The following is a 26772-nucleotide window of genomic DNA, read 5'->3' as shown; positions in this document are numbered from 1 at the left end:
GAATGGGAGATTTGCATGATGGATTTGCAGCCAACAAATCTGCAGCAACAGTGTGATGCCATGATATTGATATCGAGAAAAATCTCTGAGGAATGTTTCCGGCACCTTGTTGGATCTTTGCAATGAAGAATTAAGATAGCCCTGAAGGCAAAAAGGGCTGGAATGCTGTACTAGCAAGTTGTACCTAATAAAGTGCCCAGTGAGTGTAAGTTGGAAGTGTATTGTAACAATAAGAACATTCTAACATTAGGCTGACAGAACTTCACAAATCACTCAGGTACACAGAATATTAAAGTGAGAATAGTTTGCTATAATTTACATATTTTACTAAGATTTCCTGGGATGTTGTTTGAAAAGCAGAAAAGAGCAAGAGACAAACTTGACCAGAAACATTTTTGGTGAGAAGCCTTTTTTCGGCTTTTAATTTAAGCTTATAATATCCTGTTATACTGTAAATTACAGCCATAACAACTAACGGTCTGTTAATAATTTTTAAAGTAATCTAGATTTTGACTTGCTATAAAAATAATTTCTAACTATAAAATTTAATCATTGGTTTATTTTTCTGTACAATCTCAAATGAATCTTGCAATGCGTCTGGCAGCAAGCAGTGGAATGCTGTGTGGAATGCTATTTTTCACGTAGTCACGATCCATGTATTTAGTTTAACTGACAGCTCTCGCAGTGTGACTGGAAGCTATCGCACCAACCCAAAACAAACCAAAATGAAATGGGCATATGCATCAGAGCTCATTTTTATCTAAATGGAACACAAACACGAGAACAAAGCTGAGGTCAGTGTGACTCACTCAAGCAGTTGATTGCCTATAGGGGTCATGTTTTTGTGCAGAGCCATGCCCCTCTTAAAGCTACTGCTGACGTAAAAGGTTGACTGCAGAGATGCTTTCATGGTGCTGATAGTGCTGGAGCAGCAGGTGGCATGCTTGTGTGTGCGTGTGTGCATATGTGTGTTGGAAGGAGCTCTGAAACATAATGTGAGAATCAGCTCCTGACAGCTCTACCACAACATCCTGTCTTCCCATTAGCACGGCGAATGTTTGGCACGATTGGCTGCTGAATTACTGTACACATTAGGAGTGTGGGACCCACGGACACATCAAAGTCATCAAAAGACTAGCTCTAAAAGGATGGAGGTCTTCTGTGGTTTTAATGGCGGATGTCTTTTTTTTGTGCGCAAGGCTTTTAGTTGCCCACATGTTGCACCATGATTATCTTTGTGTTTCTCTCACCAGGGGGAGTGTGGGTGGATAAGAGAGGCCGACTTGCAGCCCTCACCATGGGATTTTGTTGGTTAGGACTAGTGAGAGAGAGGCACAAAATGCCAGCAATAAATAACACAAAATTTATGCAGAATGCATAGTTGTGATTTATGAATTTTGCTACTTAGGGACAACATGTGTTTAAAGTAAACTTTTACTGCTACTGATGCTTTTATCTGTGTTGTACCTCAGTACAAACACATCTGCATGCACAGACAGGCACTTTTAGGGTTAGTGCGCATGTTACAAAGTAGCAATGTTACATTGTTACAAAATAACACTATTACTGTGGTCACATTGCATTGTACAATGACTGTACTAAAAATGTAGCTAGAATTTGACCTATATTTACAATGTTTCTTTCAAAGTACTGTACAGTACTAAATTCAGTAATCACACACATCTGTTACAAAGGTTTTACAGTTCTGTGCAAAATATAATTATTAAAAAAGGCCATTATGATAAACACATCAGCATGACTTTATTTAAAAATGGTTTTGTTTGAATACGTGTAGTTGAAAAAAAAAATTTCAGCATCATATTTTCCTACAGGATAGAGTATTTAGTCCTTTAGCTATTTAGTATAATGCCTGTGGAGCGAGATTGTCAGTGTGGACTGCCTCTCTGGCAGGAGGCTTCAGATGTGATTTAAACCTCCTCTCCAACATGAACAAATTACTGAGGTTCAATTGCATTTGTTACCAGTTGCTGTGCCCTAGTGGCTCAGTAAATGTGGAAAAGTTTTTTCAGTCAAAAATTTTGTTCATTTTTATAAATGTTACAAATTTGGAGAAAGCTCCACATCTATAGTTAGGTAGCAGTGATTTCATACTATCCTTAGAAAAAAGGGGAAAAAACAGTTCTGGAAAAGACACAGCTAACATAATAACTAATAAGTATAATACAGCAGGTGGCAGTGAGCCATTTCCTGGTCTGCAATGGTACCTCTCTTGTTTTAGTGTACTCATCATTAGCACAGCAGCTCGCTCTGCTGTAAATAACATCTTTTCAGCTGGTGTCCATCAGGCACTGAACTTGTATTTCACACCCCACATAAAAAAACCCCAAGCCTTTCCACTCTGCTAATTCCATCTCACAATAGCAGCCAAATTATTTCTCTGCATGCTCAGGGTCTACCAAAAGGGATAGTGAAGTAATTTTGGTCAGGGAAAATGAGCGCATTAGAGTATAATGCCTTGCTCGGGTATTAAATGCTATTGGTATCAACAATACAAAAACATATTGAGAATATGTTTATGAGAATGACAGAAATGCATACAGCAAAAGAAGGGACCAACATGGAAGCAACATAAATGAGTAAAACTGGTCCAAGTAGGCTGAAGCTGGTGTGGTATAACTCCAGGTGTGTGGACAGAAGCTCCGGTGCTTAACGGAATGCACACCCCTCATCCAGTGATCCCAGCTGGGGGATGAAAAGATAGCATATAGCCGTGTACACGTTGCATCATATCCATACAGCCATCCCTTTTCTTCTGCTTACCCAGGTCCGAGCCAGGGGGACAGCAGCCTAAGCAGAGAAGCCCAGACCTCCCTCTGCCTGGCCACCTCCTCAACCTTGTCCGGGGGAACACCAGGCCAGCTGAGAGATTTAATTTGTCCTGGGTGTGCCCCGGGGCCTCCTCTCGGTGACACATGCCCAGAACACCTCACCCAGGAGGTCACTCATGGATGGCCGAACTCTTTACTCCATCTTTAAGGGTGAAGCCAGCCACCCTTCGGAGAAACCTGATTTCCGCCGCTTGTATTCGCACACTACCCAAAGCTTGTGACCATAGGTAAGGGTAGGGATGTAGATCAACCAGTAAATTGAGAACTGTGCTTTTACACTCAGCTCTCTCTTGACCACAATGGATTGGTACAGTATTCACCTCACTGTGACTACAGCAATCCATTTGTCGATCTCTGGAGTGGACACTCCATCCTTTTCTGGCTGAGGACCATGGCCTCAGACTTGGAGGTGCTGAGCCAAGCCTTTCATCCATTGGCTATGCCTAGAAATTATGTCCATAAAAATAATGTATTGGTGACAAGGAGCAGCCCTGTTGGAGTCCAACACCCACTGAGAATTAGTCCGACTTATTGCTGGCTATGCGGACCAAGCTCTTGCAGCGGTTATATAATCAGCAATGGGTGTCTGGCCCATTGCTACAAGGCTGATGAGTCTGATCCGCCTATAGTTGGAGCACACACTCTGGTCCCACTTCTTAAAGATGGGAACCACCACCCCGGTTTGCTAATCCAGAGGTACCTCCCCTGATCTCCATGCAACATTGTAGAGGCATGTCAACCGAGACAACCCTCCAACCCCAGAGCCTTCAAGAACTCAGGGTGAAACTCATCATTTTTGTAATATATATTTATGGAAATGTAACTTGTATGTAATATATAATATATATATCTTGTAATATATCTATACTAAAGCACTTCTGGATGGATGCAAACTCCATTCCGTTGCCTTGTACTTGTGACATGTGTAATGACAATAAAGTTGAATTCTATTCTAATTCTATTCTATTCTATCAGCCCCAGGGGATCTGCCACCAAGGAGTTGTTAAACTGCCTCAGTGACCTCCTTCAATCTCCCTTGGAATGCTGTCAAAGTTCTGCCGGATGTGGGAGTTGAAGATCTTGTGGACAGGGACCTCTGGTACATGTTTAGGTATACCAGGTCTGTCCAGCTCACCACCAAGTGGTGATCAGTTGACAGCTCAGCACTGCTCTTCACCCAAGTGTTTAGAACATATGGCTGCAGATCTGATGAAACGATTACAAAATCGATCATCGACATGCGGCCTAGGGTGCCCTGGTGTCACATGCACTATGGACACTCTTATGTTTGAACCTGGTGTTTGTTATGGACAAACTGTGGTTTGTACAGAAATCGAGTAACAGGACACTGCTCGAGTTCAGATCTGGCAGGCCGTTCCTCCCAATCATGCCCACATGAGCATTGGAGCTTATCAAGAGGACAACAGAGTCCACAGGTGGAGCATCCTCAAGCAACTCCAACATACAGGCAGCAAGCTGAGGGCATACTTTGCATCATCTATAAAAGTAATTTTTGCTTACCTGTATTATTGTGGTATATGTTGTAAAGATCATAAAGCCATTTAAGGCAAATTTTAGGGCACATACATAAAAATCACTTAAGCTATATTAGGATGTAATAATACTCTGTGGTCTCAGGGCCAGTATATTAAAAACAAAATGCAATAACTCAATGGAGCAGATGTCGTGATGTTTACTTCTAGAGCAAACCACACACTGAAGGGAAGGGCAGCCATTATTGTTTTCTCCAATTGCCGACCACCTTCTAGTGTGCTTCTAGGGCCTACAAGAACTTTAGTTTATTACGCTCAGAGCTAAATTCAGAAGTCTGGAACTAATCCACACTATCTAGTGAACTTAATATTTTTAAAGCCATCAAAAAATGTGATATTTTTTATTTTTCTAACTTTAGAGTTTAACTATTAAGTTATATTTGCATTCCAAGGCCATCTTCAATCCACTAGTCAAACTAACAATACATTTCCTTCTTATATCTTGAATTCCATTTTTGCAGCAAAGTATTTAAAATTTCAAGACATGTCACAAAAATTTGTTTGTAAAATCTAAAATGTGTGTATGCAAAAATGTGTCTAATTAAAATAGTCAGTCAAAATACATAGACACAATTGTGAGACAGGATCTTTGTGTTTTCTTTGAACAAAATAGAAGCAACATCTTAAGTAGTTTCTTGAGCACAGGTGTGTTACTGAGGCACAAGTGAGACGAACAACAATCCTGTTTAAATAACAATAATCATGCATTTAAAAGCTTATTAGAGACCAAATGTTTTTGTAATGTATTTCCTACATGAAGGTGCATGGCAGTTAGGTTAACAAAGTGAACAGAGTACAGTGACAAGCTGTTCATATAAATATAATAAGTTTATGCTGTAATAAAACAGAGACCATATTTAAAAGTCGGCCTGCATACTCTGGATTATGCCAGTAGAGTATTCAGTGTGCTCCAAGAGCTAGTAATGAGCACCAGAGTTAACTGCTTACCAGTCTTAAAAATCATTCATCACTCTACAAATAAATTATTCTGCTGTTTATGTTCACTCTCCTAAAACTTCTTCAAAAAGGCCAAAGGTTTGAAGATCTTTAAATGTTAATATAGCTCAGAGAGAGTACAAGGAAGCAACAATTCATACTTTATTAGAACTGGTCCTATGAAGAAAGAAAGCCTCAGAAAGTAAAGGAAAAGACCTGGAAGTTTGTTCAGTAAGAGATAATAAAATATTAGTGGATCAGTGATAGATGAACGTACCATAGACATAGAGGGTGTAGTCATCGTAAGCCTCTCCAATTGAGTTGGATGCCACACAACGGTAGGTTCCATTGTAGGACTTGTTTAGATTTTCAATGTAAAGATCGGCGCCGGTGATAACGGCATGGGACGGTACGTCATCATCCACCTTCAACCAGTTCACCCGCTGTGGCCTGAAATTAAAACACCAGAGTAAGAACAGGAGTAAGATCACATTGCTCTTCATCAGCTAGTTCAGTCTTTTAGATCTTTTATTGATCCCCTATATCAGTGATACCTTTTATATTTTATATATTATATATATATTTCATACTGCATACCTTGTTTTATATGAACGGCATTCATATTATCAACGAATGAATTGTAAAATCAAGTTTCATGCAGTTTAAAAGTGGGAACACATTAGAGTCCACTGCATAAACTGAACCAATTTTTATTTGAAAAACCTTTTCATTAAGTACTTCTCATCAATTTTTTTTCTTGATATTTCACAGCTGAATCTTGGCAGTTCTATTTCATGATCCTTTATTTAGTATGACTAACAACTAAGGTTGAAAGTGAAAATGTATCTTATGTTTGTGTGTGTGTGTGTGTGTGTGTGTACATACACATATATTTATACATATGTACACATATACATATATATATATATATATATATATATATATATATATATATATATATATTAATTTTAAAATAATACAATGCAATCATACTGTCATTTTCATATATCTTAAGTAAATATATTAAGTATAATCTACGACTGTATTGACAATGAAAATGGAAAAAAAAAACAGTTTAAGAAATGACAATTAAATGTCATCTTTACTCATATTCTAAATTTTCAAATTATGAGAAAATTTAAATTCTTATTACATTATTTTATACTCCTTTAAAAAACAACATTGTAACATTATAGCCATACATATTTAGTATATGTACAGAAAATGTTAATATATATATTTGGTTTCTTTTTAAGTAATACTTAAATAAAATACTTACTAAAAATATAATGGCAATTCACAACAACAGTATTTTACACTGTAAGGTAAAGCCGATATATTATAGGGTCTATGTAATATTGAAGACAGAACCTCAGTGATCAGACAGTCCAGCAAGCACTGGCAACGGTACCAAGGTTATATTACCATTTTAATGTACTCGCTATAGGTTTCATATTTGGGCAATATGCATGTAATAAATCTCCTGTCAATCTACCAAATAATTATCTTGTATGGCCAACTAATGATTAAGGATTGGCCCCAGAGTAAAGGTCATGCAATACACACACACAAATCCCATGGATGTATGAGGACAGGTCCAAAGGCAACCAAGAACTTCCATCTTTTCAGTTTTCTTTTTCTTTTTTATATTATCCTCCTAGGACCCTGCGTCCACATATGTGGACATCACATTTTGGGTTATTTAGACCAAAATACTCACTTTTGCTCTACAAGGACCTGATATCCACTTACGAGGACATTATACTGCCACTGTTCTATCAAAATTCTAACAAATATCCTCATTTGTGGCTCTCATTTTTCTTAGAAACAAAAATCAGGTAAAAAAACAACATTTGATAATTCTTTGTTTTTACATTCATCGGGCCCCAATATGCCCAAATATCAAAGAGAAATTAAAAATGCATGCTCTGGAAGAGTTCGGGTCTTAGGAGGTTATAGGTCTGCATTTGTTTTGCACTTTTGGCTATATAAAAATGAACAAGTTAAACAACCCTCTGGACTGACATCAGTATCTGATCTTGGACAACTGTTGCTTAATTGTTTGCATGTTTTGTTCAAGCTCAAATACCTTTTTCACAGTGCAGTCAGTATCACAGTAGCCCACCATTCTTCGTTTCTTTGTTTTCAGAGGTTTGTTTTGTTTTACAAATGACTGTATGTTTGTGGTACACTGCGCTTACGTAGTAATACTCTGACTGCTAAGATTTTATGAAAAAAAAGACCAAAGTCTATTATATGTGTCACAATGTCATGTTTGTCTTTTTATCTAAATCTCATTTTCCCTTTTTATTTAATTCCAGGGAGGTTTAGCAAATTGATCCAATCAGTAAAACACATATGATTGTTCTACAGTAGACATACATTTACAGGTTTTAACAACATAACCCACATTTGGTAACAGATTACCATTTCTCTGAAGATAACTAACACAGCTTTATCTTTTTGTCTTTAGTTTAAAGCAACAATAAATAATGGTAAATAATGGCAGTTCAGACCATTACAAACCGAGATGTATCGAAATGACATTTGTACCTTTGCGTACCTCTAAAAGTAACAATAACCGTACACCAGCCTTGTCTTAAAATTGCAGACTTTTCACGCTTGTATACTTAGAGAAGCTCTGTAGGTGGCTGCCTACCAAGCGTCTTTCTTTGTTCTCTTTTCTACCTTGACTGAGGTTTATAGCAGGGTGACAGATTCCATTTTTATGACAATGAGCTCAAAGTGCCCAGAGTCACAGAGGGTGAAGAGAAAAGAAAAAGACAAAACACCTCTATTTTGCTGCTGCAACTTTCAATGGCCATAGCCAGCTACTGTTATTTCCCCTGAGCATGTGCTGATGGTCTCTCTTGTTGCATTTTGTTGTGGTGTTTTAACTTGTTTCCCTCCATTTGAAAACATTTGGTGTGAAGGGAGCAAGCAAATGGGAGGGGGGTGGAGGGGCACAAAAATCCAGGAAAAAGAAAAATATGAAATAGCTCCTGAAGCTCATTTCCAAAACAAACAAACAAACAAACCACAAGTGTTTTTAATGGCTGTGGTGGATGGCTTGAAAGAGAGAGGACCGTGTCTGCTGCAAGTGTTCTGTAGGTGAAGTGAAATGTAAATTAAAAAAAAAACATTTAGAAATATGAGTCGTTTTCTCGGATGGAGTTGGAAACATAACCTAGAAGAAAATGTTTCTATAGGTGCATCGGATGTTGTGAGGAGGGAAAAATGAAGCTAGGAAAGGAGGTATAGATAGACGGAAGAGGTAAGATGGGGTTGCAAGGAGAGAGGAAGGGCAGGCGTCTAGAATACAAATGGCTGCCTGCAGTCGGGGCCCCCTGTGCTATCTGCTGGTAATGACTGCACAACTCTCAGCAGCTCTAATGAAAATGACTTCCAATTCCCGGCTCACTGTATTGATTGTGTTTTCATCTTTATAAAATGAATACGGGTAGTGAGCTTGTCTCTATGCCAAGTATGAAAACTGCAGGGGGTGGGGGATTGGGGAGGAAGGGAGGGGCATTCAGGAGTGCACACTGTTTTGATCTATGCGTGTGTGTATGTGTGTGTGTGTGTGTGTTTGCCTGTTCTGTACTTCTACCTTTCAGAGTTTCATACTGAGTTTTTGAGCCTCAGATGGGAAAGTGAAAAGTGAAGACAGTTAAAGATTGGTTCTAACTTTGATTCATGGTCAAGACTGGATTACGACTAAGGTTTAAATCTGACGGCCAATTTAAAGCTGGCATTGGCTGAACCTGCCGCTCTCTGCAGCTGCAAACAGAGTTCAGCTGTTGATGTCAAAGTCATAACGTCATCCATGATGAAATGCATTAGAGTTGCCTGTGTAGGCAAATGCGAAGGTGCCTACGAGGGTTTCGCACACAAAGATTTTGACAAATAAAGTGCAGTCAAGAGTCACCACTCGTTCCCTTGTATTTCGCTTCTAACAAAGCAGACATTCTTGTCATTTTTTAAAGTGGTCTTAAGCAATTGCTTTCCAGGCTTTCTGAAGGCCTTTCAAATTTTTCACCCCTTTTCAGCCCAGAACTTGTACCTTGAACCATTTTCAGATTAGATTAGACTAGATTTTGATCTACTACATAGTAACATCTGGAGAGTGTCTGATTGGCAGTAGCTTCATTTTTTACCATGACTATGATGCCAAATGCACTGCCAACGTACTGACTTCTTAACCTTGTTCCAAACTGTTTTCACCTTATATATTATATTTCCATTAATGTATATAGTCAAATATTGAAAAAGAAAATCATGGAAAATCCAAATTTAATAGATATAGATAAGAAATGAAGGGTGACATGAGACACAATGCTGTAGATCAGTGATCCCCAACCTTTTTGTGCCATGGATCAGTTTAATGTCAGACAATATTTTCACGGACCGGCCTTTAAGGTGTTGTGGATAAATGCAACAAAATAAAATGATACAACCAAGAGAAAAACTGTGGTATTTTGTAAATATAATAATAAATGCAAATTCACTGTGTAATTGTGTAACTTTATTAGCAGCGTCCTCCTGAAACGCGCTAACAACATCTCTGCCCCTTAATGCTCTCTGGTCGCTGGTGGTAATGCATAAATAGTTCTTTCAAAATAAGACACAACTACAACACAGGAAAAGACCCTGGTCTGCCGGTTCAAGCTCCGGCTTGGACAGTCTCGGTCGTTGTGTCCTTGGGCAAGACACTTCCCCCGTTGCCTACTGGTGGTGGTCAGAGGGTCCGGTGGTGCCAGTGTCCGGCAGCCTCGCCTCTGTCAGTGCGCCCCAGGGCAGCTGTGGCTACAATGTAGCTTGCCATCACCAGTGTGTGAATGGATGGATGACTGGATGTGTAAAGCACTTTGGGGTCCTTCGGGACTAGTAAAGCACTATACAAATACAGGCCATTTAATAACACACTAAGAAATTATGATTGCTTATGTTTGGTTGCATTTTAACCTGCTTAGAAAGTCTACACCTCACTCAGACCTCTAAGGAAGGAAACTAATTTCAATCACATTTCAGTAATAACCATCAATCACTCTTTCATGCTTCTAATTTCCTTTGCAAAACACTTTCCCGAAAAACTAAATTTCACACACTTTCCAACTTTCAACTCTCCAGCAGAGAGGACAGCTGAAGTCCGTGACACCAGCGACCGCATTTCAAGGTAAAAAAACTTCCTCTGAAACTTTTTAACCCTCTACTGAAGCGCAATTCATGTGCTCAGTGTGCTCCCAGGTACACAGGGCCCATTTGTTACTAACACAATTATTAGGTTCCATTTGTCACTAACACGATTATCTGTTTGTATGTCTGTCTTCATAAATACACTGTCTGACATTAGTTGGGCATGACAAACATAAACGAGCTTGGTTGGCATTCAAATCCAGTATAAAATGTTGTGAACACCTCTTTTAGCTATATTTGTATGCTAAAAAACAAAAATACAAACTGCTTTTCAAGTCTGCAGATTCCAGAAACCATTAAGTTTTCATGCCGTGGGCCTTTTTCTAAGGCTGCCATTTACCTTTAAATTTGAACAAAAGAAGCACCTGCAAGTTGGCCACATTGAGTTTGTAATGTAATTTTCATAACAGCATCTTCATCTCATGATTGTGTTCTGTTCAAATTTGCACTAGCTTGTCAACATACTAATTTGATAGATTTCAACAGCACCAAGTACAATTTATTGATATTTGAACAGTTCAGCAGGTCTCCTGCCGGAGGCTCTCAGAGCTACGCTCAACCCTGCTCTCCCTAATGGTTTCATTTGCACTCCATTACATCTCATATCACAAAGTCCTGCCATCTAAACAAACCAACAGCTGGGTTTACGGATGATGCAGGTGAAATAATATCCTAATGAGCAACAAGCTGGAGCTTTCAGATGATAAGGCTAGGCATTTCAAAGGGCTTATTTGCACCGAGTCACTGTAAGTTTTCAAAATGGTGAGAAAAATTAGTTGAGGACAGTTTTCTGTTCACAGCTCTGTGTACCACAAATAATCATTTAACTTTAATCACAAAATTGACTTCATGAGTGCATATCCAGTGTCTCAAATCCATCAACATACTCTCTCGCAGCCTCATACACCTTCCCTAGATACCTTCAGAATATTATCACTCATCATTTGGGAAAAAAACACCCAGCCTATTCAACCCTCTGCCTACTGAAATTCTAACTGCAAGACATTAAGACCCACTCCCCTCACTATTATTAATGCCCTTCTGCTCGGTCCTCCACTTTTAAAGCAGCAGTAATTAAATACCTGCTCAAAATATCACACAGTAATTCTGATGTATTTCATAATTACAGGTCAGTTTTCAAATTTCCCCTTTGGAAATCTGAAAAACGAACATAGAAGCCATTCAATTACGTGATTATGTAGCCAGTAATGGGTATTTAGACTAGCCAGGACCCAGGTCCTTATCACATTCCACTCACAGTTTCCTCCCTGAAACTGTACTTTCACAGCCATTCTATCCATCAGCTGAACTCCATCAGCTAATTAGAAGAAATCTCTGCTGTCTGCGAGAAGATTAGTTCTAGAGCCAGTGTTGAGTAAAACAACACATTGTGCTTGTCAGGTTTATGTACCACTCTTAGCTTCCTCTTCCACACAGTTGTGACATTTGGCATTTCCAATTTTCTAATTTGTCATCAAAAACTAAGTTTTAGCCCATGAGGCAATGTTCACGAGTCACTTTTTTTAATGCCAGGACATGGCACGGATCATCTCGTTACAATTGAGTGAATGTTGAGTAGTGGCATTCACGTGGGTGGTATTTTGAGCAAACAGACTACGCACGCTCCACATGATAATAGTACTGCCTGTAGCACTGGCATATATCAGCTGAACAATGTGGCCCACCAATTAGTAAACAGTCCACAGATAAGCTCAATAAGCATGACCAAGAGTCCAAAGTAGTGACGTGTCCTTCAAACTCGCTAGATCCCCATGTGATTAAACATACACAGGAAGTACAAAGGCAAGCAGGCTCCACCCCAGAACCCACAGGGCCCAAGGAAACTGCTACCAAAGTCATTCCACCAGACATGACAGGACACCTTTAAATGTCACATGTCAATGCCAGAACACATACACAAGAGGCCTAAAACAATAATAATCAGGTGGTTTTAATATTACAGCATAATAAAGGGACTAACAAGATACCCCTAAAGAAGAACTCTGGAGATCTGAGAGATGCTTGGTTGTTCTAAATGGGGAAGACTTGGAAAGTCGAGTATGCAGGATTTAGACAACAATCGCATTACCTTACAACACTCATTATTATGTTTGCATTGGTGTATAGTTCACTGAAAATAATAACAGTTTTTTCATGAACCTATAATGAGCCCTTTTATATCTACAAAGTGAAAAGGTTGTCGCTTATGGATTCAGCCACAGCTATAACCCAAAATGGACAAAACCAACAGTATCTCCACAGAAGGTGTTTTCAGATAAATTCTTTTTTTTTGTTAAGCCACTTAACATAACAGAAAATTGACCGAAGAACCTATTTTAAATTGCATCTTTAAGAACAACAAGGTTCTATTAGCCAAAATCAGATGCTAATAGCAAGCTATTAGCCAAAATCAGATGCTAATAGCAAGCTATTAGCCAAAAACAGTGCATCCTTAAGAAAGTCGATGGAACTAGACAAGTGGAGGACAAAAGAAGCGACAGACCAAAGAAACTACAGCAGAAAAAAAACATCTGAAAGTCATGTCCCTAAAAATATGGAAATGTATTGCAAAGACCTGACATAGGACCTCAGAAACACATCTAGCCCTTAAGTTGATACATCTGCTGTTCACCGAAGCCTCATCAGAAATGTGTCGGTGGAAGGGTGGCTGTCAAGAAGCCATTCTTACGGAATGAAAACAGGGAGAAAACGGAGACGCGTGATAATTACAAAGGATCTGGACTAAAAATCAATGCCAGCAGGTCTTATGGAGTGATTCCAGTAGGTGAGTGGCAAGTAATTTGTAAATCACGGTGGAGGCTCTGACATGCTTTGGAGCTTCCCCAGTGGTGTTGGAGATCATGCAACGGCTTTGTTTTTCATGATAATGTTCTCAAACACACTGTAGTAAAAGCATAGCTGGATAGAAAAACACACCATAGAGCACTATCAGTCATGGATTGGCCTGCCCAGAGCCCAGACGTCAACATTATTGAAGCAGTGTGGAATAAATGGCCTTCAAGAAGCCCGGAGAACTATTCCCGAAGACTAGTTAAAGAAATGACAAAAAAGGTGACTAAGAGACTTCAGGCTATGTTAAAGAATAAAGGAAGTCATACCAAATATTGACTCTGAAGCTCGTTAGAACCGTACAGACTCTGCTTTTACAGTACCTTGTATACAGTCGTTCCATATATGTTTGCACGTTTCAATAAGTTGCTGCACCTATTTCCCATTTTCTGAGCAAAATATAAAGAAGGATTGGCTCAAGACTTTTGCACAGTACTGTACACTAGACATATATAACGTGTCTCACTCATACACACATACTTTGGAGGTGTGTGCAGTATATGTTATGTTACCCATCAAAAGAGAATAAAAACTCTATGCTTACAATAAGCCAATGATTCATCACTGGCATTATAAGTTATGCCAGTTTAGCTAATGAGAGAACTAAATTTATAGTGTCCTCGCCATTTTACCTCAACTAAACCCACTGCTGCTTCTGAGTTCTCAAATCCAGTAGAATATTTTCTGTCTGCTTTTCTCCGTTCACTTTTATTTTGCGGTCTTATACTAACTACAAAGGGGGAAAGTCTTTGGACTTATGTCCTTTTATAACTTCAAAGGTGCAGTGTAACCATGAATGGTCTGGAAGCCTGAGATGAAATTAATGCATGATACTGTGAATAGCAATATGCACTCCATATTTGCATGTTTTCTCATAGTTCAACGAAGGCTCCAATAAATCACAAACTAATAGTGCTTTTGTGTTTTTCCTTTTTTTATGCTTGGGTTGAACGTACTGTCTGGCTGCATTAGATTAACATTAGTTTTTGTCTGCCAATGTGCCACATTTACAAATTGTAACATAGACAGCAGGAGGTGTTTTTGGTGGATGGTGGGCGTACAAAGCGACTCTTACACAAAGGACCGGGTTTCACATCCAGACTTCCATCTGTGGTTAGGTTTAGCAACAAAAGCACTTTGAATTGGGTTTTGATTGAATGTACATAAACACACTGTGTGTCAAGTCACTGTTGTTTTTTTTACTACATTAAAAGTATACCATGGTCTTTCCTAAGTGTTGTGAGAACCTAAATGAACGTATTAAAAAAACGTAAATAGTGCTTTAGTCAGTACAAACTCGACAGACAGAATATTCTTGCAGAACAAAAAATACAGCAGTGAGCAAATTTCTAATACCAAAAACCAAAAACATGCCATATGTACAGTGATGTGCAAAAGTCTTGAGCCACCCCACATTTTCTAGGAAAATGGGAAATTGGTGTGTTTGGGATCTGTGCCACCCTTCCACTCAGACCATTTCTGATGACTCTCCATTGTTGGATCAGCCGAGGTCAGATGCAACTCTGAGGTCCTGTGTCAAGTCTGAGGTGGATTTTTCCTTTTTCTTCAAGACATGACTTTTGGATACTGTTCATCTGCTGTAGATATTTATTTTAAGGCGTGCTTATTCTTCTTTTGTCCTCAGTTATCATATACGCAAAGTTTTCAGTTAACTCTATGGGAATCACGATGGTCAAACTCTGTAGTCTTTGTTCAGTGTTGAGCAGCTTAGAAAAAAAAAAGATTCCTCTGAAAATGGTCAGGTACAAAGACTGGATTGAAAATGAGTGAACAGCAGCCAACATCCAAAGAAAAATTTGGAAGACTGTCAGAAAGCCTGGAGAACGATTGCTCAAGACTACTTTAAATATAATAAGAAAGTCTGCCTTTGAGGAAATAAAACGTGAAGAAATCAGGGGTGGCTCAAGACTTTTGCATAGTACTGTATTCCTAATACTAACAGCAAAAGCCCCGTACAGCCTTCTGTAGGCAGAAAAGTGATAGGAACCCATTTATTGACTATATAAAAACATTTTTTGTTTGTTTTGTTCTGTTTCTCTTTACATGAGCCTCGGGTGGGGAGGGAAGGGGGGTTCTTTTTGGGGTTTTGTTTTTGTTTTTTTCTTTGTTTGTTTTTTGTGTATAATTCCAACGTTTTCATTATGTATTGTGACCATGATTTGTGAAAAAAAAAATTTTTTAAAAAGTGATTGAATAACCATAGATTTTGAAATTATGTATTTTCCATGTACAGATGCTTTTTAATGCCAGTGCAAGCTAACTGCTGCTATGTTCATTACTTCTCAACAGCAAAAGGAAAACAGTAAAAGGCAGAGTCCCACGCCACAATGCACTGATGGTATGTCAGTGAATACACTTATGTGCAACTGTTAGCAGGCAGGCATACCTGTTTCACCATGGCTATTAATTGGTTAAATGTGTATGTTTGTGTGTGTTTGCTTGTGTCATACTCGGGTTTGCCTCTGAATTTACACGACAGTTCCAGGTTCTCTCCTTCTCTGGTCAGACCCTGAGGAAATTCTACCACGATCTTAACTTCTGGTTTGTCTGAAAAAAATGAGAAAAACACAAAGTATTAAATATTCAGATAACATTAGTGACAAACTACAAGTTCTTATCATGAATTCTGGTCTGCTGTATAATTATTTATATCAACATAATCCAGCCCCCACAAAATGATAAGCACATGCATCAAAGCTGAAATTTGTGGTCAGGAGTAGAACGTAAAACTGCTAAATCCAATTCAACCTGGGAGTGACATGCAGAACAATGAAGTTGCACGAGGCATTGGTTGGTGTCAATCAGCTTTGCCGACTTCTCGCATTTATATGAACTGAGGGAGGATTTCGAGCACTAATAAGGTGTCCAAGGAGCAGGGAGATCACATCTAAGATCTTGACCATTCAAGGCTTAAAATAAGTAATCTGAAAATCAGAACCCACGAACAACACTGCGAATCCTTTTTGTGGATCTTCAAATGAAAGAAGCAACCAAATATTGATTAAATTTATTAGTTGGTGCATAATTTTAGTCATCAGACAGCAGGTAAGTACATCTAAGAAATTGGCCTCTTTTTTAATGTGGGCTCTTTTACCTTATATTACATGAAGCACCTTCTGGTGACAACTGGAGATACTAAGCCAGCACTTGAAATCTGAGATTTTAAAGGGGACATACAGTTATATACAAACCAAAAGACTTCTGGAACAATCTCCTTTTGACAGATGAGACTTAAGTTGAGATTGCTGGTCATATTGCATAGCTCTACCTTTAGGGAAAACCAATCGCAGCATATCGGCACAAACGCCTCATACCAACTGTCAGTGGATGGGTGATAAATCGGACTTGTTTTGCTGCCACAGGCCTGGACACCTTGCAGTCAGTGAGTCAAACATGAACTTCTCTGTTCTTAAATTTGATTCCTCTAGAGTCAAATCTGAGGCCATCTGTCTGACAGCTAAAGCTTGATTAAAACTGGGTCATGCAACAGGATAATGATCCTAAGCACAGCAGCAACAGAATGCAGAAAAGTTCAAGTAAAAGTCAACATAACTGAAATGGTGTGGTGGGACCTTAAAAGAGTTGTGCCTCAACGGATGCAACAAATCTCATTGAAATGAAGCAATGTTGGAAGGAAAAGTGGTCCAAAATGACTCCACAATGACGTGAGACTGATAAAGTCACACAGAAAACAATTATATAAAGTTATCGCTGTTAAAAGTGGTTCTACAGGCTGATAAATCCTGGGATATACTTTGTTTCTGCAAACACTTTCTTTTCCACATGACATTTGATTTTTCCAGGGTTATATTGTACATGGTAAAAAATCAGGGATTCCCTGTACAGACTCTTGGGGAACCCCACAAAACAGGAAGCATAAAAGGGAATCTTTCCATTAAATGCGTTCTCCTTATACCGATGATAAACAGTGGCATGTTAAAAACCGTAGAGATAGACAGAAAGTTGTTAATAATGGTTAAAATTTTCAGGGCAAACATTTGAAATAGCTTCTACTTTTAAAAAAACAGAAAGGGAATGGGGCCTGAGGAGCAAACCCTTAAAAGGTGCAAGGATTAACAGTAAATACAGCAACAAGAACAACATCCATGACCTGACTCAGCGGTGTTCAAGCATCAGAGGGGGCCAGGTCATGTTTAAGTTGCTAAAAGGCAGTGTTATTGTTATTACGACTGAGCTGCTATGTTGCTTAGTCCGGGGGGGATTTGACTTGGCATTAAGTAAACGGTAAATTACTTTCAAGGTGTTTTCCTTTAAATTTCCTGCTATTACTGCCTGTGCATACTGATTACAGAGCATCAAACCAGCTATACGTGAGCATATTTTTGTGTAGTGTACATTTTAGGTTCTAGGCTATAAAGTTATTTTTATTCCTGCTCTATTTCTTTTTGCCACTGTTCCCTGCCCCAGCCAACTGATAAAGGTTGTCTTATCTTATCTTTGGTGGATATGTAAATTAAAGAAGACAGCAAAACATAAAGCACTAGGAAATGATAGGTGGGAACTGGGCAGGATCACAAGTAGCTTGGTATGTTCAAAGATGCTTCCTGTTAAAGTTGCAAAAGCACTTTAGTAGCTGTTACAGCTGGAGAAAAAAAAGCATGTAAGAATGCTGTTTTGACAAATCAGTGGGGTGCTTTGACAGTCACCGCTGTGCTATTCTCTGCACCCGTGGAGTTTTGGTTGTTCCCATCGCACTGACTGTTGCTGGTGCTATCAAAGCCTTTTTTTCACCTTGGCGTAAGAGACGACTGAATGTAATGTTTTATTCAATCTATCAAATGGATAAGGGATTGAATTCGTTCTTGCCATGCACTGAATGGGAAATGGGAAATGGGAAACGGAAGCTCTCGTCTGACATACAACCTTTTGCTAAGGTTTAAAAATGCCAGGTATGTTTTGGTTGATGGTTCCAGTCAATGAGGTGTCCTGCTGACAGAAAACCGAAGAACATTTGCTTTTTATCTTGCCGTCTGCCCAGCAACAGCACATCACAAAAGGGAAACATCATCCCCATCTTTTTTGTAAATGTAATGGATGTCACAAATACCATTTACTTGAATGTAATAAAAAGAGCATAAGAGTACTTTTACCCCATGAAAAAAAAAAGTTTTGTTCTAGTTTTGTTAAAAATCGAAAACATTAAATGGCAGAGAGAAATGCCATTCAGTGGAACCTTTTTATTTCATAGTAGAGTAATTATAGTTTACCAGTTATGATGCAAATTATTCTTGTTCTCTTCCTCTTTTTATCGCCTAAATCCACTCTTTGGTGCGTGTGTTTTTTAATCAGCCTGTAGATGGAATGATCGAGGCTGAGTTATGATTTCAAAGCTGGCGGTAAAGTTCCACGCTGCTGTCCGACCTTCTCGGCAATAAACAACACGTGTCTGGCCATCCATCTGTCTAAATCACACCCTGTCAGTGGCTGGCTTTCAGTTTCTGTGATGGACAGCAGATGGGCAAAAAGCCAAGTCTTCTGCTCAGTGGGCATGCTTGGATTTAGACAGCAACCCTTTGGTTTTATTTCCACTCCAGGCACTACATGGCATCCTGCAACTTTTTCTTTGCTCACGACGTCATCTGACCTTGTCATCTCGGAGCCATAAACATGAAGGACGCCAGGCATCTGTAGGTTGTTTTGATAGCCTCAAGTAGTTATGGCAAAGCTTGCTTGTCTCTGTTTGATGGGAAAACACTGTGCTGCCAGATTCGGATGCTGCCACTTCAGTGGAAATGAAATAGTGTCTACCATATGCAAGAGAGCCGTTATCATTATGCTAACTGAATTATTTGCTTTATTGTGTGCCTCACCTCATAAGCACTCAAGACGGCACTATCCATCTCTCGGCAGCCAGCTGACCTTATGGGAAAAACAACCCAGCATCCGAGCAAACAGCTTGCTTTCTTATACACATAATCATTAGTGTCTTATTTAATTATGCTGTCCCCCGACAATGGGCTTTTTTCCTCCGCCTTTTCTTACTACACAATGCTCTCCATTCCACTCACAAATTGCCTACACAGTGGGTGAATGAAATGTAAATCAACCAGTGTACTGCATCTAATCAGTAAGCTAACTTGCATGTCACTGTAGAAACTGCAGAAGTAGGCTTTATTTTAGTCTTGTCATTCATAATTTTCTCACCGGACATATGCACTTTTTAGATATGTTAATGGGAAGGGCTCTGTGGTGACAATTAGAAGGAAAAAGCAGACAGTTCACTGGGGTTGTAAAGATTGTACATATAGTTCTCGAAATTTAAGGGACACAAAAACCAAAGTTTGAATTTTCCAAACAGTTTTCTGTTAGCTAACGGCTCAGTCACACTAGAGGAGAAATAGTCCAAGAGCAATCTCCTTGATGATTAGGAATACACGGTGGTTGTGGTGACTGTGTTTAATTTTTTTGTAAGTGTGGCAATGAACTGTTGCACATTCCACCTCAGGCTGTGCACTTCTGATTGCAAGACAGACTGCGCACAACACCTCTTGGGAGGCATCCCGTCTCTAAACAATTGCAGTCAGTCTTGGATTGGCTGGAGTCACTCTCTGATAGACAGGCTGGTTAACGTTTTAATTTCCATCTAGTGTAATAAACGCAGGCAGATTGCCAACATGCTGCAATCAATTTGAGTCAGGGTGCACCAATGAGCACGACTCCTCTGCGCTTCTCTTTTGTAGTCGGGGTTGAACTTAACTAACTACTTGCTAAATTCTGGCTATACATGCTATATAAAAGCAAGGGTGCCTGTAAATTTGTAGGTAAATTTCCATCCTACAACAATGTTACCATTTTGGATGAGATTAAAAGTAGAATGTAAGTAGTTTGCACAGATTTTTGTTAATTTATCACCAATAATCAAAGATAATATAATGATACAAGTGCCAGCTTCACCCCAGTCAATCCAAAACTGACAGCAGACTGACTCTGTTGCTTTGAATCCAATAACTAACTGGGAACAATCAGTTTATTCAAGTCTCATTGAAATGATTAATAATGATTAATAATCTTGGTTGACCCGTTGTCTCATCCATAAAACCTGTAACAGACAAAACATAAAATGGACTTGCTTGCAGAAGTTGCATTGCTACATGCAGATATTGGACTACCAGCAGGGGGCGATAATATATTTAAAGCCATTCCAGGGTGCTTGACTGCCAGAAATGATGAATCTAGGCAGCTAATATGTATCTACGTGAAAATGTGTTAATAATGTCTGTTTAAACGCTTTCCCGTGGTTATTTTCATGTTGGCTTGAAATAAAATTTCTCCCTCTGCTTTTACTGCAACTTACTGTAAATTCTGCATGCGTGTCTTTTTACTGATTTTAAGAGGCAAATAGTGAAATCGACATGGTGGAACGGCGTGTTGATTGCACGTTTTGTTGTCGGCTGGTCCTTCACTGTTTTCTCTAGTGTGACTGTAACATTAGTGACCAGTAGGGGCAGTATGATCAATGAAAACCACAACTACTAAGAGCCTTTTAATGCTTTAGAAACAAAAAGTTTTCAAAGTAAAAGTTGTGAAAGGTGTTGGTTGAAAAACATTAATACTTCCACTAATTTTATACAATGCTGGTCTTTTTGCTAAGACAGATAAATTAAAAAAACACAGAATCGTGACTCCAAACTGTGCATTTTGCACTTTATCACATCCCCGAGTGCTCAATTAGTAAACATCTACTTAATTCATACCAGTTGACTGTTAGTCTTTAGACAGTCCACAGAGAAACAAAATTCCTCTGGACATAGGAAAGATACACTAATAGCAGTTGCTATGTAATATTAAACTGTGTAACAGAGTTCAAAGAGAAGGTAGAGAGGAGGACTGTATATGTCTGTTTGTTACCCACTACAGTATGCAAAGAGCATGGCAGCCTCAGCCCCTGCACGGAGCAGAGTGAGGCACTGAGCCGGGTGGTCAGTGTGAGCTCCCTGTTATCAGAGGCCAGCAAAATGCCATTCTGCCTCTGTAGATGAGCTGATCTCCTCCTCTCGTGCTCATAGAGAAAGGTCAGATAGTGACAGAAGAGATTTTATTTTTTTAAATAAAATGCTAGGACATGCCAGAGGCCAAAGACATAAGGTTACAGAAACAATAAATACAGAACTTTAACCATTCACTATTAACAAAAAGATCTAAACATTCAGTCTAGGATTTTAATTACTTGTTACATGCTGTTTTATAGCAGTGTTATGTTATTGCTATTATTAGTTATTGAGAAGACTCGTCTGTGCATATATATATATATATATATATATATATATATATATATATAAAATACTGCAATTAAAAGTGGCTATTGCTGCAAAACTGTGCCCCTGGCCTCCATTATGGGCCACATGTTGTTGTTTTTTTTTAAGGAACATTTAGTTGAATAAACAAGGTCAGATGATTAGATAGATAAACATTGTGTTAACCATTCCTACATGAAAACAGGGGCATTATTTTAGAGTTTAATGAATTCTGAGAATGTGTGTACCTCACATACAAACAGAAGCAGCAAATTTAGAGTCTCATTTACTTGAGGAAAATATGTAACATTCTATGTTTTTGAGAGATGTTGTAGAAATCTATAAGCCGCTGGTTAGTTTAGTTAATCTAAGCATAGAAGTGCAAATTATATAGTGGTCTGGATGGTGCAGAGTGTCATGGTATGAGCACAAGGCATCAAGTCCTTCTCTGTTCAGCAATAAATACTAAGATCACTTAATGAGTGCATATTATCTATATATATTTGTCAATAAAAATGAAAACAAATGGAAATTAAGGATTGGATCTTAGCTTGTCCATGAATTTTCAAGGTCTTGCATGGAGAAGCATGGCTGTATATTGACATCCATCCATCCCAACAGGACCCTGAGGTCATGTGATCAGGGCTGTGCATCATAAAAGACTGAGAAATAAACATGACAGAGCTTCTGCAACAGCACCCGGCCACCGAGACTAAAACTAACTCAGAAATAAATGTTCTAATTGCTATAATAAACATAAACTTCATATTAGCAAAATATAAGGTTATGTGTCCACAGGGAGCTTTTAGCTGCTTCCTAACAGCTCTTAAGGTTCAGCATTGACTTGATGTCCCTTATTTAAAAATACCCTCAGCATTAAAGTATTAAAAAACATTTTTAATTGAAAATAGTTACATTTTTGGAGCACCATGGAGTTTTTCCAGTGCCATTTCTCTCACAACATCAAAACGAAGCCCAGACTTAAAATATTAAGTGATCCTAGCTGTCACAGATTACCCTGTAATTTAAAATCTAATAGTGAGCTAACACGGTTTTAGCTAACCTTTCTAAATGAAAGCACAGACGTTCACCACAAGGAAGTGTGAAAGTGCTTAAAAGATGCTTTTTGGAACAACAATAAGGATTTAAGAGAGAGTGGCCTGGTGTCATACTTGTCAAATCAAAGATAAACTGCAAATTGCAGATTGGTTGTTAGTATTTAATTACAGGTGTAAACTGATACAAAAGCTTTACGTGCAGCACAAAGCACATATCAAGAACAGAACTGGATCCTGACAGATCATTTTATAAATGAATGCAGACTTCCTGACAGGCATTTAATTTCTGATGCTAAATTTAAGAGCGTTGCCTGGCTAAGGGTGAATTATGGCGATTTATTTATATTTTATTTTATATTCTTTTGCACTGTTGCTGTGCATTCGTAGCAAATATTTGTAGTAAACAGTTGGCATGCATTTGGTATGCCCTTCCTAATGAAATGATTGACATTTGGAAAAAAAACACAACTCTAAAATATTTATTTCTGATGCACATGCAAAATATTTTTCCACAAAAAACTACCACCTGCACACTGTGCACTCTGCTGTTTGCACCAAAATACTCCACAGGCAGCCAAAGCATGTCTGAAGTCAGGTAAAAACACCAGTTGAAAAGATCTGCTTGTGCTGGCCATTGTGCCACCAAGATAATAGCTTTTTAAGTATGCATCTGTTTTGCATTCAACTAGATCTGCAATTTTTTTCCATGCTTCTCACAAAGAGGTGAGAAGAGCAAAGTGAAATTCAAATCTAACACCGACATGTTTTTCCAGAGGAAACTAAACACGTCACGTTTCAGCTCTCCCTTCAGGGGTCGATCATCACCCTCCATCTCACCCTCTCTGTTGCATCCTCAGCTTTGCATGAACCCTGTACACCTTCTCCTTTGTTACATCTGTAAACCACCTCTACATTCATTTTTTCCTACTCACACAGGATGAATCTTTTTTTTTTCCAATGGCAAAGCCTTTCACCAAACTTTCAGAGGGTGGTGGGGGGATAGGTTGTGGAAAGTTTATGTCATTTAATTAGTGAAGATAGAACTGTCTACTGTGTTACAGTCCAATTTCCCCTTTTATTCATTATAACATGCATAATTTTCTTTCAATGTCACTGCCACACCTCATGCATTAAACTTTTAGTTGCGGGTAAGAAAAAAGCAAATCTATTCCATTTAATTAGTAGGAATGGAACACTCTTCTCTAATCCGGTCCATTTTTCTGAATTAAGATGATGAGTTAGGCAGATGATACTCAGAAAAAAGGAAAAAGGGGAACGTATAACGCTATTTAAATATCCATCAAATGCTGATTTCTAATTTATTACCAAGCTGAAGCACTTACACTGCACCTCCAGGTATTTCTGTGCCTGGAAGTCCTTGACTGCAGGGTGGTCGACGATGCAGATCACAGGTACGCCGTCATCCTCCTTGCTAACGGTGAACGTCAGTCGGCTGGTTACTGTGTACATCTTGTCGTAGGTCAGTTCAACTTTGGGCTTGCCTATGGTAAGAAAGAACAAAGACAAAACAAATAAAGGAGGTCAAATCAATTCACTCAGAGGGTTCTGGCAGGAGCCATCTATCCAGTGGCACTGGGGTGTGGAACAGAAACTGCTGGGGCAGTATTTGTACTGTGGGAGAAGCACCTCTAGGAAGCTCGCCTGGAAATCCAACCACAGCAGCCATAGCAGGACTTTAGTTGGCGTGAGCAAACAGCGCCAAACACCGACTCGCTCTTTTGGTGTAAAAAGTTGGAGTTTGGTTTAAAATAAAAACTGCACAGCTTGCAGTCCTAATCATTTAAAGGACTCCTCGTATTTTGTAGGCTGGTTGATTTCCTGCTTGAGGGATCAATTGATTTTCAATGTATGCTTTGCCCACAAAGGTCATATAAGGAAAACAGAGCTCCCAGGGCTTAGGCTGCCATTGCAGAGAAAATGTCAATAATTTCTATATGCTTTTATTTGGGTAAATATTATCAAAACTTATTTTGGATTTCTTCCTTACTTCTGTCAGAGGTTTGTTTTATGCATCCTTGATTCATCTGGGAGTACGCTATAAAAAAAAAGAGAGTATTTTGCTGAACAGTTTTACTTTACAAAATATCAATGATGGCAGCTTTGCACTCAAGGCTACCAGAGGAAACAAACAACCAAGGTTTGAAATATTAAGGACTGACAAAGACAGCCATTGTTCGCCTGCAAGGGGAATGTCTTTCTTCCCCTGACCTTGCAAAATATTTACAGTGGGAGTGAGAAGCGTGTCCTTGAAAATGGTCCGATAAGGTGAATCAGCTAAAAATTGCCTGCTGTCAGGGGCTACTGTGCGACTGTGAATCACTCATTAGGCTTTATCAAGCCAGATTTATTGTGTGGCCACCTTTTGTACGGCACTGCCAGATCTGAAGCTCGCGAAGTGTCCTTCGTCTTATTACTGGCTACTCTTTAATATCACACAGACAAGATGTTCTCAAATGCAACGACGAGGACAGCCTCATTGCGAAAAATGAGGGACATAGATGTAGAGAATGCTGTACAGTAGAGTGACAAAGAAAGATTGATCCTTTTTATCCCTTTGTCCCACTTCCTCGCAGTCATTTGCACAAGCGTGTTTGTGTCCCATCAATAAAACAAACATCAGAGAAAGAGCCTGCAAAAAAAAAAAACACCAGAAAAGGAGAAACTCTGTGCTAATATGAATGGCTGCATCCATCAATTCACATTTTAGCTGTAAAATATGTACTCGGTGCACATTCCACTCACTCTTCTGTACCTCAGCCACTGGGGTGTTCCTGTCACTGTGGTGACAACTGTCTTTTTGGAAGCTGGGAAAGCAAACCTGTGTGATGTGGATGGTGTAAAGGAACAGGTTGTCATGAATAAATACCACTAGAGGCTTTAGATGTATGCAAGCACCTGAAATGGGAACCTGAAGGGGTCTGCTCAAATCAAAATGTCTTTTGAGATGCATGAAAGACTAGTGAAAAGATGTCTTCATTCAAGTCCTGGGTGTCTGAACCTTGTGCTTTACATTTGACAATTTATACCACAATAAAAATAATAACCCACAAAAGCTGTTCACAAAGGCAGGTGCAAAGGTGTGGAAGTAGAAGGTATATTTAGAATAAATGGTTTCTGAGATGATTAATGATCCGCCATCTTATTTCCTCCCCATCCTCCTTTTTACACCATCTGTCATTTCTAACACTCCAGAAAAGTCATTTCCTGACATTCTGCTCCTGGATTGGCACATCCAAGCCACTCTACCTTTTCCTGTGTGAATCATCCACTGTGTGCTATAGGAATGATATGCAGCTAACGTCCTCATCTTTGCCTGTAGCTCTGTCTGTATTTTAAGGCAGACTTCAAGACCAAGTTGTAGGCCTGGTAACCACAAACCATCACAATGACATTGGCATATGTGAAAACCAAGTATGTGCTTGAAAGTTAGCATCATAGTATCGGCTTGCAGGGTTAGCTAGTCCAACAGTGCTAACAACTATAGCTCCTCAGTCTACTTAGGCCTACACTTGCTAATTAAGAGTATACAACTGAGCTCACTCTGATAAGTATTACCACATGAAATACGCTAAGAGAACCCAAAAGGTGTAGCTTTTAGCTAGGCAGAGAGCAGTATTCAGACAATGTGAGAAAGATATGTGGCCACTGAATCAAGCCAGCTAAAAGCAGCATACTTTTTATTTTCTATGGTCAAATGCAATAATCATTTCCAGCAGGTCCACATCTTCTCATGTTCAGTTTCAGTCCATCAAACTACACAAGTAACTGTCTAATGTAATTGTCTACTAGCATGCTATAAATTCCAGCCACTTAGCAGAGTTTATCCAAGAGGTGCGCATGACCGATAACTTTCTGAATAATTAGCTCTTTCTTCTTCTTTTGGCTACTCCCTTAGGTGTTATCATAGCAGATCATCTGCCTCCATTTCTCCCTATCGTTAGCTTCCTCTCCTGTCACACCATCCCCTCCTTCACTCGATCCATGAATCTTATGTTCCTCCTGCCTGGCAGTGCCATCCATTGTCCAGTATATC

The 26772-nt window shown here is 39.1% G+C and overlaps 1 protein-coding gene across 8 annotated transcripts in view; it reads right to left on the bottom strand.

The window, feature by feature from the left end:
• The window catches only part of cadm1a (cell adhesion molecule 1a), a 467431-nt gene that overhangs the window by 64067 nt on the left and 376592 nt on the right, over nucleotides 1-26772 (bottom strand). For all 8 annotated transcript variants that reach the window (XM_085173685.1, XM_085173687.1, XM_085173689.1 and 5 more), the window contains 3 exons: nucleotides 24062-24220; nucleotides 15856-15952; nucleotides 5616-5788 (listed from right to left, as the gene is read on the bottom strand). In XM_085173685.1, the coding sequence (XP_085029811.1) occupies nucleotides 5616-5788; nucleotides 15856-15952; nucleotides 24062-24220 (429 nt within the window). The remainder of the gene's footprint in view (nucleotides 1-5615; nucleotides 5789-15855; nucleotides 15953-24061; nucleotides 24221-26772) is intronic.

Source organism: Neolamprologus multifasciatus, chromosome 10, assembly GCF_963576455.1.
Source record: "Neolamprologus multifasciatus chromosome 10, fNeoMul1.2, whole genome shotgun sequence".
NCBI classification, from domain to species: Eukaryota; Metazoa; Chordata; class Actinopteri; order Cichliformes; family Cichlidae; genus Neolamprologus; species Neolamprologus multifasciatus.
This window is presented reverse-complemented; position numbering and strand designations above follow the sequence as displayed.